The sequence below is a fragment of the Phragmites australis genome, chromosome 8, assembly GCF_958298935.1.
Source record: "Phragmites australis chromosome 8, lpPhrAust1.1, whole genome shotgun sequence".
Lineage (NCBI taxonomy): Eukaryota > Viridiplantae > Streptophyta > Magnoliopsida > Poales > Poaceae > Phragmites > Phragmites australis.
Window position 1 is genome coordinate 33,153,702 of NC_084928.1, and position 19,245 is coordinate 33,172,946.

The 19,245-nt window shown below is 43.6% G+C and overlaps 1 protein-coding gene across 2 annotated transcripts; it reads left to right on the forward strand.

Annotated features, from left to right (window-relative positions):
* The first annotated feature begins 5,996 nt into the window (after positions 1-5,996).
* Positions 5,997-17,264, forward strand: LOC133927149 (probable histidine kinase 1). 2 transcript variants are annotated; one of them, XM_062373456.1, is made up of 13 exons: positions 5,997-6,461; positions 7,456-8,377; positions 8,915-8,971; positions 9,190-9,417; positions 12,434-12,527; positions 12,601-12,807; positions 13,110-13,240; positions 13,468-13,517; positions 13,648-13,958; positions 14,089-14,192; positions 14,610-15,335; positions 15,919-16,098; positions 16,656-17,264. In XM_062373456.1, exons 2-13 carry the CDS (start codon positions 7,676-7,678, stop codon positions 16,782-16,784), a joined length of 2,919 nt encoding a protein of 972 aa, XP_062229440.1. In that variant the 5' UTR covers positions 5,997-6,461; positions 7,456-7,675; the 3' UTR covers positions 16,785-17,264. The 2 variants fall into 2 exon arrangements, with proteins under 2 accessions (XP_062229440.1, XP_062229441.1); XM_062373457.1 differs by lacking the exon at positions 5,997-6,461 and adding an exon at positions 6,490-7,157.
* The last annotated feature ends 1,981 nt before the right edge of the window (positions 17,265-19,245 follow it).

Consider the following 19,245-nt stretch of genomic DNA (forward strand, 5'->3'; position numbering starts at 1 on the left):
CCTGTTGCAGGGATCCCGAGAGACCCCTTTTTAAAGATTCGGCGGGGGATGATCCTGAACGAGCTCGTCCGGGAAATAAATGCAACGGCTGGTGGTGGTGGAGGATGATCGACCTAGTGCAAAAGAGATAGATGCACCGGGGTTTAGACAGGTTCGGACCGCACGGGGGGCGTAACACCCTACTCCTGTGTGAGTGCAATATCTTTCCTTGAAGGGAATTCTTCAAGGATGTATTTGGTTAACCTACAGAGAGCTTAAGGCTCCCGTGTTCTAGCTCTGCTCGAGCTTGTTTGTGATGTATCATCTGGTCTGATCTCTTTTCTTGCTTCTTTTTCTCGTGCTCTCCCTTTCTCTTTTTTTTGTTCTTCATCCTTTCCTTTTATAGGCGCGCCGACCTCGACTTATCCTGAATGGGAAAGAGGTGGCGCGAGTGCCAAGGCGTCATCATTCCGTCTTGGCGAAGTGACAGGGGCGGTGGAAAAATGCGGCGCGCATCCGACCACCCGCCACAGTGGACATCCTCTGGTGCCATTAAGAGGGCCCACCGGGCAGCCATAGAGGCGCCCGGTGCGCCCACCCTGTCTTGTTCTTCTGTCAGGGCAGGGTGGCAGGAGGAGCGCTTCGATCCTGGCAACGTTATCCCGAGGCACCTGGATGATACGGGACGGGACCTGTGCATTTAATGGACCCACGTCCCCCTGCCAAAGCATAGCAGGGTCTGACACTAGGGCGTGGGCAGCTGAGAATGTCAGGATGTCAGGCCGCGCGTGCCTATTAAATGCGGCATTGGACCTTTGACTGGCTGACACCCCGCCGATGGGACCCTTCGGGTCGTCGGGCGATCTTGCGCGAACCTTCGGGGAACCAAGTGCTCGGGGGCTGCCACGTGCAGCCCTGAGCACTCTCCCCCGAGCACTTCGGTAGGTCCTTCGGGGAACCGAGTCCTCGGGGGCTGCCACGTGCAGCCCCAAGCACTCTCTCCCGAGCACTTCGGTGAGACCTTCGGGGAACCGAGTCCTCGGGGGCTGCCACGTGCAGCCCCGAGCACTCTCTCCCGAGCACTTCGGTGAGACCTTCGGGGAACCGAGTCCTCGGGGGCTGCCACGTGCAGCCCCGAGCACTCTCTCCCGAGCACTTCGGTGAGACCTTCGGGGAACCGAGTCCTCGGGGGCTGCCACGTGCAGCCCCGAGCACTCTCTCCCGAGCACTTCGGTGAGACCTTCGGGGAACCGAGTCCTCGGGGGCTGCCACGTGCAGCCCCGAGCACTCTCTCCCGAGCACTTCGGTGAGACCTTCGGGGAACCGAGTCCTCGGGGGCTGCCACGTGCAGCCCCGAGCACTCTCTCCCGAGCACTTCGGTGAGACCTTCGGGGAACCGAGTCCTCGGGGGCTGCCACGTGCAGCCCCGAGCACTCTCTCCCGAGCACTTCGGTGAGACCTTCGGGGAACCGAGTCCTCGGGGGCTGCCACGTGCAGCCCCGAGCACTCTCTCCCGAGCACTTCGGTGAGACCTTCGGGGAACCGAGTCCTCGGGGGCTGCCACGTGCAGCCCCGAGCACTCTCTCCCGAGCATTTCGGTGAGACCTTCGGGGAACCGAGTCCTCGGGGGCTGCCACGTGCAGCCCCGAGCACTCTCTCCCGAGCACTTCGGTGAGACCTTCGGGGAACCGAGTCCTCGGGGGCTGCCACGTGCTGCCCCGAGCACTCTCTCCCGAGCACTTGGCTGTCTGGATCATCGGAGGACTACGGTACTCGGGGGTAAGTGGGAACCCTTCCGAGTACTTTCTTTCCGGTACTTAGACTCTGCGGGTCATCGGGGGACTGGGGTGCTCGGAAACCAGAGGCTGCGGCCCCGAGCACCTTCTCCCGGAACTTAAGCTCTTCTCATCCTGCAGGGGGGACCTCGCGGGATGGTGACACGTGGCGGATGGCCGGCCCGGTCTCGGGACTCAGGGACCCCTGGTTCCTGATACACCGACACATATGATTCAATTACTGCAATGATTAATTTAGAAATTAATTTGATGGTTTTTGGAGTACTTAGCCAAAATAATATATTTGAATACACACATATAAGTATATATATATATATATTCAAATACATATTTTTTTGATTTTATACTGGTTTAATAATTAAAAAAAAAATAAACATGAGTAATTTTTTTTATATTTCTAAATACTAAAACTCATGTTGTTACAATAGTGCTTCTTTGCAAGTGGAATCGTTGCTAGTTATGTACTCCCTGCTTTGATTTTATAAGACGTGTCCACGCATCTTGCGACTCTAATTTTGAGCATCAGTTAGGCCAATAATATGCGGATTCTATGACACACGTGTGTAATTGGACTTCTACTACTCCAAACTTGAGTATGATTTCTTATTATGAACAATATGTTGTAATTTTTTTGATACAATATAGCATTGTAAAATAAATTAGCGATCAAAATTTAATATTGAGACCATAACAAATCAAGCTACGGCCTGTAAAAATCAAAGGTGAAATTGGTGGATAATGTAACCACTATCATATATAGTTAGTACATGGGCAACTTGGTGAGTGACTGAGTGGTGTGGATAATGTAAGCCAACTTGTGGGGAAAAGCATGTTCAATCTTTTTGTCTTCTAAGGTGTATGTTGTTGAGAGCTCTCGATCTCTACCTCAAAACTAGCTAATTCAATTAGCCAGGCTCACCTCTATCTACTCTCTAGGTTGATCTTATTCGCAACTTAGAAACTAAAATTTAGGTTTTGATTTATGCATATATATAAGGCCTGTACTCAGGGACGGAGTAGAAAAAAAATCAAAGGGAGAGCCAATTAAGATGAATAAGTGTTAGAGGTGTCAAATAGAGAAATTTTATTATTATATATATATATATATTTTATGTTATATAGAGGAATCATCAGTCATAGGAAGGGCCAGAGCTCCTGCTAGCTCCCTCCCTGACTCCGTCCCTGCCTGTACTGATCTTGGTCAGGTCTCAGAAATATAACAAGATGATGTTACAATTATTCTCGAAGTAACTAAAAGTCAATGATTGTAAGCAAGAAAAATGAGAAATTTTTTTGAAACGAAGAAAATATTGGAAGCTGGCATCATGATTACATGATTACATGAACCACTCCATTCTGGGATAAAAGGTTGTATTAAAGTACTTATCGGCATGTCTAGGATGTCATGCCGAAACTACTAGATCTCTGTTTTGAAGATAATAAACAATCTTTATTGCTAGACCGTAGATATATTCCTTCAGATCACCATGAAGGGTTTTGCAACGTCTTGCGTTGTTGTTCTAGAGGTTTTTTTTCCTTCCTTTGCCAGAATATTGAGTCCCAACTACACCCTGTTTGAGTTCTTCAGTGAAGTGACATAAATTGCTTGCCAAGAGTGAGAGACACACTCCAAGTATCAAATGTGTTGCTCACAAATAACAAGCAATTGCTCGTAAATATTCCAAAATGTTATATGTTAGGTGCTAGCTTGCGACAATGCTGGCACGATGCCAACACCAAATTATAATGGTCAAGCATTAGCATATCCACTCAACTTGGCATTTTAATTTCGTTACTATGAGTACTAATCAAGGAGCGAACGGCATAGTGTTAGTGCACGTTTCAGGGAGGGATGTACTAACAAGCGTATAGTTCACTCGATACATTTAATTTGTGCCATTTAGATGCAGCCTAAAAAAAGTCAAACTGCTCATCATTCAGTACTACTTATCGGTGATGGACTTATATTTTTCTGAAAAATGTGATTCCATTCTGAGGACACAAGCTTTTCAATCTATAAATATGGGAAACAAGATAAACAAACATTTAAAGGCAGACAAGAAACTAGACATAACGATGCAATTAATTATAAAGTCAACCTTACGAGTTTGTCCTCATGGGAGAAAAATATATGTTCCCCTGCTTCGCTTTAACTCGTCACTTTGGACGTTGATATGATCTCAAATCTATTGCATAAAATTTAACAATTATATATTTTTCCTAATTATATGTAAGTAACATTTAAAAACCATATCAACGGAGAATTTTTTATAAAAAATATGCTAATATATATCTGTATCATGAGATGAATTGATGAAAAGAATTACTCTCAAGTAAAATACAAAAATAATTATCATAAAACTACATGATTGCTATATTTTATCGAGCATTTCTCCTCCCTCTGCCACCCAATTTTTGCACCTCTCGATCTGCTTCAAGATCCAAGCTTAGGCTGCCCCCCCCTTCTCCGATGATAGCGAGCTCCTCTGACAGGCTAGGGTTAGGGCTCGGGGTTATGGGCTCTGAGGTTGGGGTTCATTGAAGTGCTCCTCGGACTTAGAGGGATGCCCGGGGCAGCATGCCAACCTGGCGGTGGTGGGGGCGGCGAACCGCTAGTTGGGTTGTTCTTGGGGGCGGCAGACTACCAGTTGGGTGGTGCTTGGGTCGGGGCGTCATGATGCTGGTTAGCACGATGGAGGAAGGCGACGATGGATCCAGGGGCGAGGAGGGCGCGACGTGGGTGAGGCATCGTGGAGAAGCTCGTTGTCTGGATAGGAGGGATCAGGAAGAGGAAGATCAGGAAAAAGACGATGGTCGGGAGGTAGAAAAAAAAGGTAGGGCTGCTCGATTCTCCCCTTCTCTTTTGATCCGATGGTAAAAAAAAATTTGTATGTTGAGGGGATTGATTTCACTCGAGGGGACTCCGGTCACCGCTTCGTGCCTGCGCGCGCGTTCCGTGAACTGGGAGGTAGACTAACCTGCACACTGCCGCACTACCGGTGGTGGTCGGTGGTCCCGCATTTCATAGACTCTGACGTGTGGTTCGCGTGGTCATCTAACAGCCAAGTTAATGGTGTGTCAAAATAAGTAATTAGATAAATTGTGCAACACATGTCTAGTATTGTGATAAGTGTTTAAAGAAGCATAGTTTTGGTCCTCATCAAAAGCAACATTACCAAATTTATGAGATGCTTGGACTCAAGAATGATGATCTAGGCAAGAAGCATGATCCAGCCAACCTTCACATGCACAAACAACTATACCAACTGAATTGGACCAAGAAATGATAGAAGCAGGGCTTCTAGTGAATGATATAGTTGAAGGTAAGCCAATTTGGAACTGGGATAGGGACAATCTTATTATGTCTATTGGAACAGAGTACTCAAACATGCAACAATATCTCCATCCTTGCTGCCAGAGCAGTGATATCAGGAATGACATCAAAGCCAGAAGTTGAAGCATCACCGAGCACCCCAATCTTTTTAAGGAATTTCTTGCACTCCGCTTGCCACATGAAAAAGGTGCAAGAGCTGGGGTCCTGCAACACCATAATATCCCCAATTTTGTGAAACTCAAATCCTTAGAAATCTCTAATATGTGAAACCCAAATCACCGAATCAAGCAAATGCAATTCAAATCAAACCTTAAAACACTGCAATATCACTCACCCCTTGAATGTTACGCTAATATTTGAAGAACCTCTTGCCGTTATTCTCTACCATCTTGGGCATCTGCACCATGATGTCCGCTTTCTTGCACGTTGGGCATATAATGAGGGGCAAACTGTTCGACGTCGCGACAAACATAGCTGACGTTGAAACCAAGTTGCCGCTCTTGGACCATGATGACCGAGACATAGTGTGGCAGTTGACAAGGACTAAGAAGCGACAGAGAGCGCGAGGGAGTCGGGGACGAAGAAGACCAGTGCACGATCAGTTTTGGCATGGCCGCCAGGATCAAAGATGTCCTTTCGTGTCGCCTTCCATGTCGGAGAGAAGAAAATAGCCACTTAGCTGCTGACTAGGATAAAAATGGTACATTTAAAAATTGATATCATGTGATAAATTAGTGAAGCTATCGATTATAATAGCATTTGAGAGTGTGACATTCTTAACTGTAGCAAAAAGTTAATTCCCCGCCCCCCGCAGCCCGGTCCCCGCTACCACCATTTAAAAACTTCCCCCTCCCCCGCGTCCCCCGCCGCGCTTTTTTAACCCCCTCTCCTCGCCGCTTCTCACCGCGCCCACCCACCACCACCGGGACGGCGACCAGATCGGCCGGAGGAAAGAAAAATCCAGGCGGACGGGGCGAGGGCTTACTAAAAAACTCGCGCGGGTGAGAGGGGGGGGGGGGGGGGGCGTCGCCAGTTGCGCAATTCTTTTGCCCCCGTCTCCTCGAGCGCACATGGGCCCCCCGCCCCCGCGGGCGCGATTCCTTGCACCGGCCTCCGCCCCCGCTCATTTTTATACTATTCCCGTCACATGGCCGCTGCGCCCCGCCTGCTCGCTGCCACTGGATCCTCCTCCAAGCCACGCTTTGCTCTGCGTCGCATCGCATTGACCGCCCTGCTTCTCGCTGCTCTAGCCCTGCTCCGCGCCCACCGTCCCGTCCCGTCCCCTGTGGCCGTGGCGAGTCGCCGTGCGGTGGGAAAGGCGTTTCCTCGGAGCCTGCTTACTGTTCGTTCAGGTGAGTGATCTTTGCTTGCGTGTCGCGAGGTTTCTTGATCGGGAGTGCCGGTCTGGCATTCCGTCGGATAGGTGGCGGGCGTAGTCCGATTTGGCCGTGTCGTTGTGTTCTGGCTGTTGTTTCTTCGTCTTCCTTTTTTGATGCGTCTCTAGTTTGATCGGGGGGTTCTTTCTTTTTTTTTTGAGGTCTGATCGGGGGGTTCTTGAGGTGGAGAGATTTGATCTTGATCGTTCCGGGATCACTCGCTTTATTCATTTAGTCGAATGGGTAGCAGGCGTAGAGCAACAGAGCAGAACAAGGTGGGATCCTACTGGGTCAGGCTTCAGACGTGAGCTTTGCGTGTTCTGTTGCTTTCATGATTCCTTCGTGCGTGCGCCGTTCTTTAGTGGCGAAGTGCTTGACTTTGTGAGCTGTAGGACTGAGTTGATTCGTAGCAACTCTGGTATGATCTCTTGGAGAGTTCAGTGTAGTTCGCTATGTTAATTTGAGAGATTTGCGTCTCTATGGTCTTGAATCATCATTTCCATCAGTAATTCAGCATTATGTTTGATTTTGTTGATAGCTGGGGTAGCATAAAATCTTAGATTCGGTTTTGTACTTTTTTTTACTGTTTCTCCCCTTGATCCGAAGATACTCTCCAGCATGCCTTGAAGAAAGGAAAGATTCCATCTTTATGGCTTGGAATTCCGTTAAAAGGTGACCTTCGTGTCTGCTTTTGGTACCACAATGTTGAGTGTTTACTTGCTTAGAGCAAAGCTTCTACTCTTTGTTGAGATGTTCCATCAAGGCTGAATTCCTTTGGGCATCTTCTTTCACACAATTAAACTTGAGTATGCATGTTCGTTTCTATTAATCATATTTTGCTCCCCGGTCAACCTTTTAGTTTCTCCAATCATTTGATTTGCATTGGAGAGTTGCTCAACTGATTTGATATTTTTAGATCATATATACATTGTTTGACTCCTCACTTGAGTGCAAACGGATGTTTATGCAGAAAAGAAGCCGCTTCTGACTCTCTATCTCTCTTCAGTTACTCGGCAAAAGAGTTATGCTACTGGTTATACCATTCTCAGAGCACTGGGAACATTGAAATTTCAATTGAGAATTAACTTTTATGAGCTGTAGCCGCAACATCTCTTGGGTGGAACAATCAGCCAATGTTTGAGTAAAATTTCAATGTGATCGGGTATCAGTAGTGCTGGTTATTAAGAAAGATGGGGGATGTATACCTGGCTGAGCCCGAGGATGAGGTTGCACCATCAATGTGGCCGGAGAACATAGGAGATAAACACCAGAAGCAGTTCAAAATGGAGAACTTTGGAAAGGATCTGGATGCTTTCAAGGATGTTAAATTTGATGAGAAGCCTGTTGCTGTGGATTTCCAACAGCTTATGGAAATGGCAGGTTCTGAGAAAGGTGTTTCTCATATGCAATACTTTGTGAAGCGCTGGGAATGTAAGAGGGCCAATGCTGCTCGTCTTCTGGAGGAAGAGCTTGGTCTTCTTTCCCAACAGAGGAAAGAGATTGAACAAAAAAAGCTACAAATCTTGGAGGAGCAACGATATCAGGATGAGAGTTATTATGCTGTAAAGCGGCATGTACCAATACTGGATGAAGTTTACAAAGATGAATGGAAGCGTCCGAGCAAAAAGAATGATGACCTTTCCTGTAAACAAGAGCTTAAAATAGATGCAGAATACGACAGTATTTCCTATTGGAAAGAGAGGGCGAGGAAGTTAGAAAAAACACTTGAGGTAAGCCTTCAAAGGGAGCGTTCACTGGCTGAAAAATTGGAGGAAAATATAAAGAATCTACAGTCACACACACCAGTGGAGGAATTCTCTGGAATGTTAAAACGTGCTGATTACTTCTTGCACTTGGTTCTTCAAAGTGCTCCTATTGTTATTGCTCATCAGGTATGCATTATCTATGTCCAAATCTGTTACAACTTGATATATATTACAACAACAACAACAAAGCTTTTGCCCAAAGCAAGTTAGGGTAGGCTAGAGATGAAACCCACAAGATCCAACTAAAAAGATGATGAGAAAACAATAATAATAACAACTTGCTATATATTATTGCCCAAAAAAACAACAGCTTGCTATATATATTGACATGCACTGAACATGAACATTGTTTGGAGAAGGCACTTCCTATTGTAATTTATTTCAGCGAACAATATGGAACACTGAACATGAACTTTGATGACAGTGTATTTTATTTCAGCTTCCTATTGTATTTTACTTAGTTCAGTGGCGAGCCATGTAACCAGTTCAAAAAAGAGTTCATGTGCGTGGGTATGAGTTAAGTTTAGTATGTGTGGGTTTTGTTGTTTGTTTGAACTTTTTCTTCTTTCTTAATGCAATGATACACAGCTCTTCTGCATATTGAAGAAAAAAAAAGATGACAGTGTATAGATAAGTGACAGACTAACTCTCTTTTCTTTTCAGGATGCTGATTTACGATACCGTTTCATATTTAATCACTTCCCTACACTTGCTGATGAGGTAACTTTATTTTAGTTGATACCTTTACCTTCTAATCATTGTTTATTGTTTTCCTGCTTCATACTGTGTGCCCTCTTTTATCCTAAATATAAACAATGTACGATCGTACTAGAACAGCATGTCATAACTCCAAGTATTGGACAATAATACATGACAACTTGATGCTCAAGTAGTTTGGGTGCATTACAATTTTGGCTGAAGCATGGCTTTTCTTTCAGGATGTTATCGGTAAGACAGACTATGAGATATTGTCAGGTGAGGGTATCGAAGAAATGAATAATGTCAAGCGAGAGGTTATGGCCAAGGGTGTTGCTACTAAGAGAGAGTTTGTATTTAACACACCGCTGTTTGGAGAAAAAACATTTGTGACTTACATTGAGCCAGTTTTCAGTAAAGCTGGGGAAACAATTGGTGTGAATTATGTTGCAATGGACATAACAGATCAGGTGCTTCTTATAATCTTTCTGAATCTTGAGAATCCTGAGATGTCATCATTGTTTGGGTTTATTCTGAGACTGACTGTATGCTTCTTTGTTTCCCTTGGTTCTAGTATACAATAGTAAAATTTTCTTCCTCAGTGAAATGACGCCACCATCCTTTTTGGTCCCCAATGGACATAAAATATTGTACCTAGAACAATATACTGAAATTTCACTATCATCAAGTGGGAACTTGTTAATTCCCAACTATTTAGTATGTAATATCTTCTTGGCTTTTATTACTGACCAATGGTTAACTTTTTTTTCTTGAACGCGCAAGAGAACTGCGTGTCATATATTAAGAAGAGAAAAAAAGGAAACATATGTACATAGAGACTTAGACGCCAACACACACTCAGACCGAGATTACAAAGCCAACCGTGGCGCCACAGACTAGGTTAGAGTGACCAAACCGACCTATGCACCAAGCCTAGGGCAACAACAAGCTTAGGTCACGCGCCCCAGCAGAGCACCAAAGCGTGGCGTCTTGAGAGAAGCCACATAGGAGAGACTGGATATTAGGAGATTCCCCATTGAACGCACACCCATTGCGGTGTTTCCATATTAGCCAAGCTACCAGGATAACCAAGGAGTTGAAGCCTCTTCGCCACTGGACATGTACCGATTGCTCGGCCGAGCACCACCGATCCTGGAACTTGACATTGGCGTCAACCATTGGGGAAACATGCTGCAGGCCCACGTCTCGGAGGATTTCAAACCAGACTTGCCTGGAGAACACACATCCGATAAGTAGATGGGAGATAGTCTCCACGGCTTGATCACATAGGGGCAACAGGTAGGGTGTGACAGCCGCAACACTCTAGGCAGTCAGAGGTCCAGCACTTGTTGTAGCACGTGAGCCATACGAAGAACTTGGCTCGTGGTGCTGCCCACAACCTCCAAAGCCGTTTCCAAGGCTCAAACTGGACGCTACCAACAAAGAAGATCTGGTAGGCTGATCCAGTGGAGAAGACCCCGGAGGCTGTTGCTCGCCAAACATGTATATCGTCAACCTTGGTTTGTAGCTCAAAGTTAGCTAGAAGGTCCCATAAACGAAGGAACTCAACCATGGCCGCGAACGAGAGAACGCCTCAGATATCTCTAATCCAGCGCATGGCAGTCAAGGCTTGCCTGACCGTGCGCCTGCTGATGATGTTCTTCGGCACCATGGTTAGGAGGTCCGGGGCAATCTCAGAAAGAGGCTTGCCCGCTAACCACTTGTCTGCCCAGAACAGCGTGTTGTCACCATTGCCTACAACAGACGTTTTCATGGAGGAGAACATGGCAACGGACATTGTAGGCACTGAGGCACCGAAGATGGTCCATGGTCGATGAGGCTCAGTTTTCTGGAGCCAAAGACCGCTTATGTGTAACACCCAACCAAGCACCTCGAGATTATATATCCCCAGGCCATCGAGCTCCTTTGGCATGCAGGCCCTGCTCCAAGCAAGAAGGCGGTGCCCACCATTGATGTCCTTCCGACCTTTCCACAAAAATGCCCGTCTCCTTTTGTCAATTGCTTTGATCACCCATCGCGGAATGTCAAAGGACATGAGGAGGTATATGGGGATCGCGGTGAGGACGGCCTGGACAAGGGTTGTTCAGTCGGCGGGATGGATCAGCGTAGCTTTCCAAGAAGGGAGTCGATCTGCGACTTTGTCAATCCAAGGTTGTAACGCTGATTTTGGAAGTTTCCGAATTGATAGGGGGAGTCCGGCGTATGTGCATGGAAAACTAGAGATGGCACACGGCATCACATCACTCATCAGATCAACAACTTCTTGGCTGCATTGGATCGGAGTCACCAAACATTTGTGCATATTTGTCTTGAGGCCAGAGATTTTCCAAAGTGTGTGAAGATGCTTTTGATCGCTTGTAGATCATTTTGCCAAGATTTGACGAAGAGGACCACATCATCCGCATACAAGGATACTTTGTGGTAGATTGCTCGTTTGGAGAGCGACTCAAGGAGTCCATTCAGCTTTACTGAGCACTGCGTTGAACACATCCATCACAAGAATAAAGAGCCGTGGGGAGAGGGAATCACCTTGTCTCAGATCTAGCTGGTGGTAGATCACGTCCCTCGGCTCATCGTTGAGAATCACCTGCGAGGAGGCAGTAGCCAAAAGGCTGCACAACATACTTCGCCGTAGGGGACCAAAGCCTAGATGTGTGAGAATTTCCAACAGAAAACTCCACGATACGGAGTCAAATGCTTTCGAAATGTTGAGCTTGAGAAGCAGGCTTGTTTCCTTCTAGCGGTGGAGAAAACGTGCAGTGTTCTGGACCAACAAGAAATTGTCTTGAATGTTCCGGCCACGGATGAAGGCGCTCTCATTGGGAGCGACTATAGTTGCTAGCCTTGGAGCGAGCCTCATCTCCATGATCTTAGACACTAGCTTTGCAAAACTGTGGATTAAGCTTATAGGCTTGTAGTATTTAACCTCGGTGGCGTTTGGTTTCTTCGAAAGTAGGGTCAGAAGAGCCGAGTTGAGGAGGAAAAGCTTCCTAGAGTCACCTTGCTGTACAACGCACACTATAGCCACAAGGTCGGCCTTGATGATGGGCCAGCAAACACGGTAGAAACGGCCCGTGAACCCGTTCGGACTGGGCGCCTTGTCTAGCGGAAGCTCTTTGATCGTGTTCCAGACCTCTTCTATGGTAATAGGATCTTTGAGTGCCGCAAGGTCATGCTCTGGCTGGTAGAAGGAGGCCAAGTTGAAGGTCTCTGTCCTCTCCTCACTATTCCATGGTTAGAGTTATGGTTTCGTTTTGATATTGCTTATTAACACCTTGCAATCATAGCTCATACTTCTCCAATGGTATTTTCCGCAAGAGGTGTATTTTCCACATTCAGTGTTCAAGACACCCTATAGATTAAAAAGAACTTCTCTAATCAAATTGTGTTTCATACACTGCATGCTTTTCTGCATTTGTTTTGCATGCTTCTGAACCTCAATCAATCTACCTATTTGCACTTTAGGTCAAAAGAAGGGAGAAAATGGCAGATATACGGGTGAGAGAAGCTGTCCAAAAAGCTAAGGAAACAGAGCTTAGCAGATCTCTTCACATAACAGGTTTGCATCTCATTCCTAATATCATTTTAAGCTAAAATGGTATACTGAACACTTACACTATCTCACGTTGCAGAGCAAACAATGCGAGCAAAACAAATGCTAGCCACTATGTCCCATGAGATCAGATCTCCTCTTTCAGGGGTTCTCAGCATGGCCGAAATTCTTGCAACTACCAAACTTGATAAAGAACAATATCAATTGGTAGAAGTTATGTTATCCTCTGGAGATCTTGTATTGCAACTGATTAATGATATCCTTGATCTTTCCAAAGTGGAGTCAGGTATTTCAACTCATATGATACTTAAGTGAAATGAGCTATTTACATTTTCTTGTGTTTATGTGGTTTATAAAAGTTTCTGGACTGAACACATGCTATAGGGCTATAATGTATGGATTGAACATATTTCCCATCCCGCGTTGTCTGCGGCAAATAAGTCAAAAGTGAGGTTTTTAAGAGTTAGATGGTTTGAGACTTGTTTCAAACTAGTTTGGTCTTGGATTACTGTTTGTTGCTCTGATTAGTTATGTTTCTTTCATGTGCCTTAGACAATTGAAATCTTGTTTCTGCCCTCATCATTTCAGGAGCTATGAAACTAGAAGCTACAACATTTAGACCAAAGGAAGTAGTTAAACATGTACTCCAAACTGCGGCAGCATCTCTGAAGAAGGAATTAACTCTTGAAGGGTGCATAGGTGATGATGTTCCCGTGGAGGTAAATAGAATTTCCTATCTTTTGTTCCACACTTTTTTGTTTATAATATTCTTTGTATTCATGTGCCTATAGACTGAAATTCAATTGGCTTAAGAAAGAAAATGATGCACCTGTTTTATAACATTTTAAATATTTTATGAGCAGGAGAGATCTTTGGCAATTTAAGGATTCAGCTGGTTGCAAAATGATACATTTATTTCATCGTTTTTTTTAATGTATTGATGTAGGTCATTGGTGATGTGCTAAGGATCCGGCAAATTCTGACGAACTTGATCAGGTAAGGATTCGTATGTTCCTAAGGCATATTAGTCTACTTAAAGTGGTTGGTAAACAAATAACTCATTTACCTGGATATAATGGAAAATGTGCACTATAGTGTGACAATTTTGTTATTTGAACCATTTCAGCAATGCGGTGAAGTTTACACATGAAGGGAAGGTTGGAATAAATCTTCAGGTTGTACATAAACAGCTACCAGGGTGCAAAATAGAACATGAGCAACTTTATAAGAGAGTCCATTCTGGAAGCCCAATTACTACCGCCCCAGAAAATTCTGCTGTCTCTCCAGGAATCTGTGATAATATTCCGCGATGCTCCAAATGTGAAGATGCTTTTCAGAGTGGCATTCCGTCCAGTAAAAACTTCGGGGAGCATCATGAGGGAGAGGAAGTTGTTTGGCTTCGCTGTGATGTATATGACACTGGAATAGGAATACCAGGTTTTTCCTGTAACTATTGATTATGTTATGCATGATCATCTAGATATCTCACTTGATGGAGAAACTTTTTTATAATTTGTGGAATATGTTTAACTTTTTTCTGATTATTTCAACCTACGATCACCTGCAGAGAAGTCTTTACCGTTGTTGTTCGAGAGGTATATGCAAGCCAGTGCTGATCATGCAAGAAAATATGGTGGGACAGGGCTTGGCCTTGCAATCTGCAAGCAGTTGGTATGAATTTTCGGTTCCATGCATCGATGCACCTAAATGGCACACTAAGATATGGAGATGTTTGTTTTGTTTCTGTACGAGAATAGCTATGCATGATTTGATCTAGCATTGTTGTGGTGTTTTATTATCTTTTCTTTGCTGTAAACATGTTTATTTTCTGTCCTTTTGTCCTTCCCTAGTGTGTTAGGTTTCACCGTGGTACTCCAACTCTTTCTTTTCTTTGAATGCATAAGCAGAGCTCCTGCCAGTTTCTTGAAGGAAAAAAAAAAAGAATAGTTATGCATGTGTTTTTCTGTACGAGAATAGTTATGCATGCATTGAGCACCAATATCTGGAATACAACAGTAATAGCTGTAATGCTGCTTGTAACTTTTAAAAGTGTCTAACTGTCTATTTATTCTTTCTACAATGATTTAGGTGGAGTTGATGGGTGGCACTCTAACTGTAGTCAGCAAAGAGAATGAAGGATCAACATTTACATTTGTGCTACCTTGCAAAATTCCTGTAAAAGAGGAGCACAATGATGATTCAGAAGAAGTACACAGTTCTAGTTATAATGTCACTACCAGTGATATAGAAGGTTCTTTCCTTTTCAAGCCACACATGCGAACTTCTCTTCTGTCTTCTGGTGTTTCGATGAACAACACGAAGCTATTTGGTGGCAAGCTTATGTGTTGTGATCCACCTAACATATTAAATGATCATAAATTATTCTCGAATGGTTTTACATCAACAGAACAGAATTTTGCAGACTGTACCCCTGCTATTCGGCAATCAAATGGTCCTAGTGTTAGTGTTAGAAGCACAGCTGAAGAACAACATGATAATGCAATGGTCGTTGAACTGAATAGTCAAGCTGAACGGGTTTCCAGTTCCCGTGGAGACTCAGTATCAGTTTCAGGTGCTAGCTTTCAGGAGGAAACGAGGCCATGCAAAGTTCTTGAAAAGCAGTCGCTCCACAAGAAATCCAAGTGTTCTCCAAGTGGCAGTAAGGCGAAGATCCTCCTAGTTGAAGATAACAGGGTCAACATAATAGTGGCAAAATCAATGCTGGAGCAGTTGGGTCATGAAATAGACATCGTAAATAACGGAATGGAAGCAATCCGTGCATTGCAGAATCATCAATATAATCTCATTCTGATGGTACGATAAGAACTATTTTTAAACATCAAACTATAAATGCTATAGGCTTATTATTACTTCTGATTATTCTGTTTACTTCATCAGTTCATCCTTATAATGTCACTTAATTCTCCATTGCCTCACCTCAACCTCTTATGAGATTCAAAGTAATACCCTGAGGATGCTAAGCTTGCATCACATTCCAGCCAACAGCTGCATGCTTTTACACAAGCAGAACTCATGAATTTTTTTTAAAAAAAAAGCTTCTTAAGCTTTAAAGTAATTGGATACAAGTTGGTATCAACGATCTAAATTATAGGCAAGGATCATGTCAACCATCAAGGCACTTTCTTTGGATTTGTACAAAGTTTCTGGATTACCCATGCTGTTGACAATGATTAGTTCTTATTGTTCGCATCTGAACCAATAAAAGGGGCATTTTTGGTAGTACTGGACTACCTTGATAAAAATATCTCCTTGCGGTGTGATATCAATATTGGTATGCCAGGATAGCTTTACGAATCCAGGTGAAAACTTTTATTATATATTATAACATTTTGCTTCTTCTCTTCTAATTGAAGTGCCAATGGTGTCTGCTTGACAGGATGTTCACATGCCAGAAATGGATGGCCTACAAGCCACTAGACATATCCGTTCTTATGAGAATACCGGCTGTTGGGATGCTTCTGTAAAGCCTGAAGACAATCAGATGATAGCTGACTCGGTTATTTCATCTGGTTGCGCACATGCAAAAAAGCATGGGCAGAGGGTTCCTATAATTGCAGTAAGTTTATCTATAAGCAATTCCAAATTCATGTCAACTAAGATCTCTGTCGCAGCTTTTGCTTGCATGTTACTTCATATATTTGCTATTTTCTTGATCATTGCAAAATAGAATTTCAAATGCTCATACTTCTAGTGATAATAGAATACGCTCATTGAGGATGTGCCTTAAATTTTTTTATTTTTTGAGAATTGACCCAGACATGGGAAGAACACAATTTAATAATAACAGTCCTGATCAAAATTAGAATTACAATTTTTTCTATCCCCTCTGACATTCAAAGGCCCCATTTGTAACTCAAGAATTTTCCATGGTTTCCGCAGGAATTGAACCGTTTCCTGTGATACTCCTGGTTTCCTTTTAGTGATCTGACATTCCAAACAAGCCCTAAGCATGTTTGCTAAGGAATTGGGGACTTTTTTTAGGTTCTTAGTATAATGTATGGAATTTCCTTATGTATGTGAAAAGTGTAGATAATAGAGATTATTGACTGTGCATTAAATCCTTGTTGTTGTAGGGCATTGTATAACCCCTTAAAATCTCCTGATGCTTTGCAGATGACAGCGAATTCATTTGCAGAGAGTGCCAATGAGTGCCTTGCTGCAGGCATGGATTCCTACATATCTAAGCCAGTGAACTTTCAGAATATAATAGAATGCCTGCAGCGGTATTTGCCATCTCAATGACTAACCAATTATTGTAAAATAGAAAGGCAATTTGTAGCTTAGGAAAGTTTTGTGAAATTATATCAGTATTTTTCTTGTACATCAATGCGTAATAAATATAATGTATCCTGTCTTGTCAACCATACCTTACAATTGGGAGACACAGACAGAGCTCTTTTTTGAGAGAGCATTCTGAATCTGACCTAGCCCTATCAGTAAGACCAGATAGCTAACTCAAAACTCTAGGGTCCCCATTTGTTGTATGAGACATGATATTGTGATCACCTGTACATAATTTTTATGGAGGTTCTTATCCTTTAGCAATTAGCCATCTATTTGTATCAGGAGCAACATCGGGTTTTTGATGATGTGATGTAGAAGCAAAGCTGGTCATATTATGGTGTGAAACAGCTATCATTGTATATGTATTGCTGCAACATTTCTGGATTAAAGCTGTCATCTTATTGATACGGAACTTCTAATAATTTCTGCTCAAAGCTTTGTGTAATGCCTATAAAAATTATTATTTTCTATAATCTAGAATGTATTGGTTGTTCTTATCCTTTTCTTTCTAAGTGGGTATACTGGCGTACAACTGTCGAATTGCCTTATTTGCACTATGTGGTTTCTTTAAAAGTTGAACAATGTATGTCTCTAGCGTTCTGTTTCTTATCCAATTGAATGCTGTGATAATGTGGTCATGCTCTGCCAGCTATGATAATGGGCATACTGCAAACTCTGTGTACAATGACACCAAACCCGGCTACACTATTGCTGGAAAGATTTCATTGTAGATGCACCACCGTAAGGAGCTTCTTATGCTTTCATTCTAACAAAAAAAAATGAATTGCCACATTCTTTGCATCATGCTATATGCAAAAAAATTTATACCAGTTGACATCCACTAATGGGCCCGACTGCAGAAATATAGTTTCGGCAATAATGGCTGCGTCACCTTTAGAGATTTCTCACTGATAAAAAAAAAGTCAAGGTATTCTTGTATCTCATATATTCGTGGTAAATTCTAAGTTGGACACTGCATAAAGCAATTAGAAATTTTGGGCAAGGAAACTATAATGACTTATATTGAGCCTTCACATGGATAAGAAAGGCTAAATGATCTCTCCCAGATCATTATGTTGGATTAAAGCAGCCATCACCCACACTTTGTTTTCTGAATGGGACCTGCACTGAGCCCAGCGTTCTTTATTATTCCCCTTCCTGTTTCTGACAGTAGATTTGCATCAATCTTGTTCTCTTCATGCACAAGCCTGAAGTGCAATTTCTTAATTGCAGCATCTTTTTTTCTGGCAGATGATCCTAGAACTTCTGAATAAAGATTTTGTTCTGGTTTTAGCATTGTTTATTCCTGCTTGCAAGTGCTGTGTCACTAGCAGCAGTTGAAAGGAGCACACAGAAAGAGACGTTACAATGGCATGGATACAGCTCTCTTTGACTCATGTTAGGGGAAAGTCAGTGCAGAGCAGTTGAGCACAAGGGCTGCATCGGGTTAGGCAGTGAACAATCTTGTGGTCTCTTTCATCCATTGTTCCTGCAACCAGGTTCATCGGCTTGAAAGTGATCGATCACAAGAAAGAGCTACATACATATCAGCAGCCATTTCTGCTGGTGAGCTCCAGTTACATGGTGCCATCTTCAGGTACCAAAAGGGGTCAAGATGATGGATGGATCTTGCTTTCTTGTTCACTGCCTGATAAGCAGCCCTTCTGCAACATGTGCTGCAACTTAAAGACCATCCATGCATCTAAAGTCTGCCTATTCTGTACATATTTTCTTATTTTACCCCCCAAAAAGAAGCTGAAACTCTGAATCAGGCAGGAAACTGAATCGATGTCATGCAGCCAGATTATCAGACTTTGCTGAGGCTGGTATCTTCTGAAGCATCAGATGCTCACCATCATCTACAAGAACTCACTAGGAAGCTCACCAACAGCAGCCAATGAATCTGTCAGGTTCCTCTGCTCTTACTTTGCATTGCTGCTACAGGTTCTCAATACATGAGCAAAGTGGGGAAGTATTCCTGCACTGCACAAACCCAAGCAGCTCAGAATCTGCCGCCCACAGGGACAGGTTGCTGGGAAGGATGCAAGCATGGACAGCTTTGTCCATTTGATCCTCGGTATCGACCAATGCGGCATCGACACGTCACAGGGGATGGATGACTGTGCGCTTAAGGTGTCATCCAAATTAACAATAATCTACAGCAAAAACACTGTTAGATGCGGACGTACATGGAGCACGTTGGTAAGACTTCACAGAAGGAGTCGAGCCGGTGGGGGCTCGAGCTCTCTGTAAAAAAAATACAGTCATATAACATACAACTGGATATTTGTGATTTTGAAACCATGCTGGTGCAGCGACAGGATATATGTGCATGCAGATTCAGCTCGCTGAAAAAGTGAAAATGCTGTCCGATGGTGACTAGCATACACATGCTGCAGGATTTTTTGTGCCACGTTTG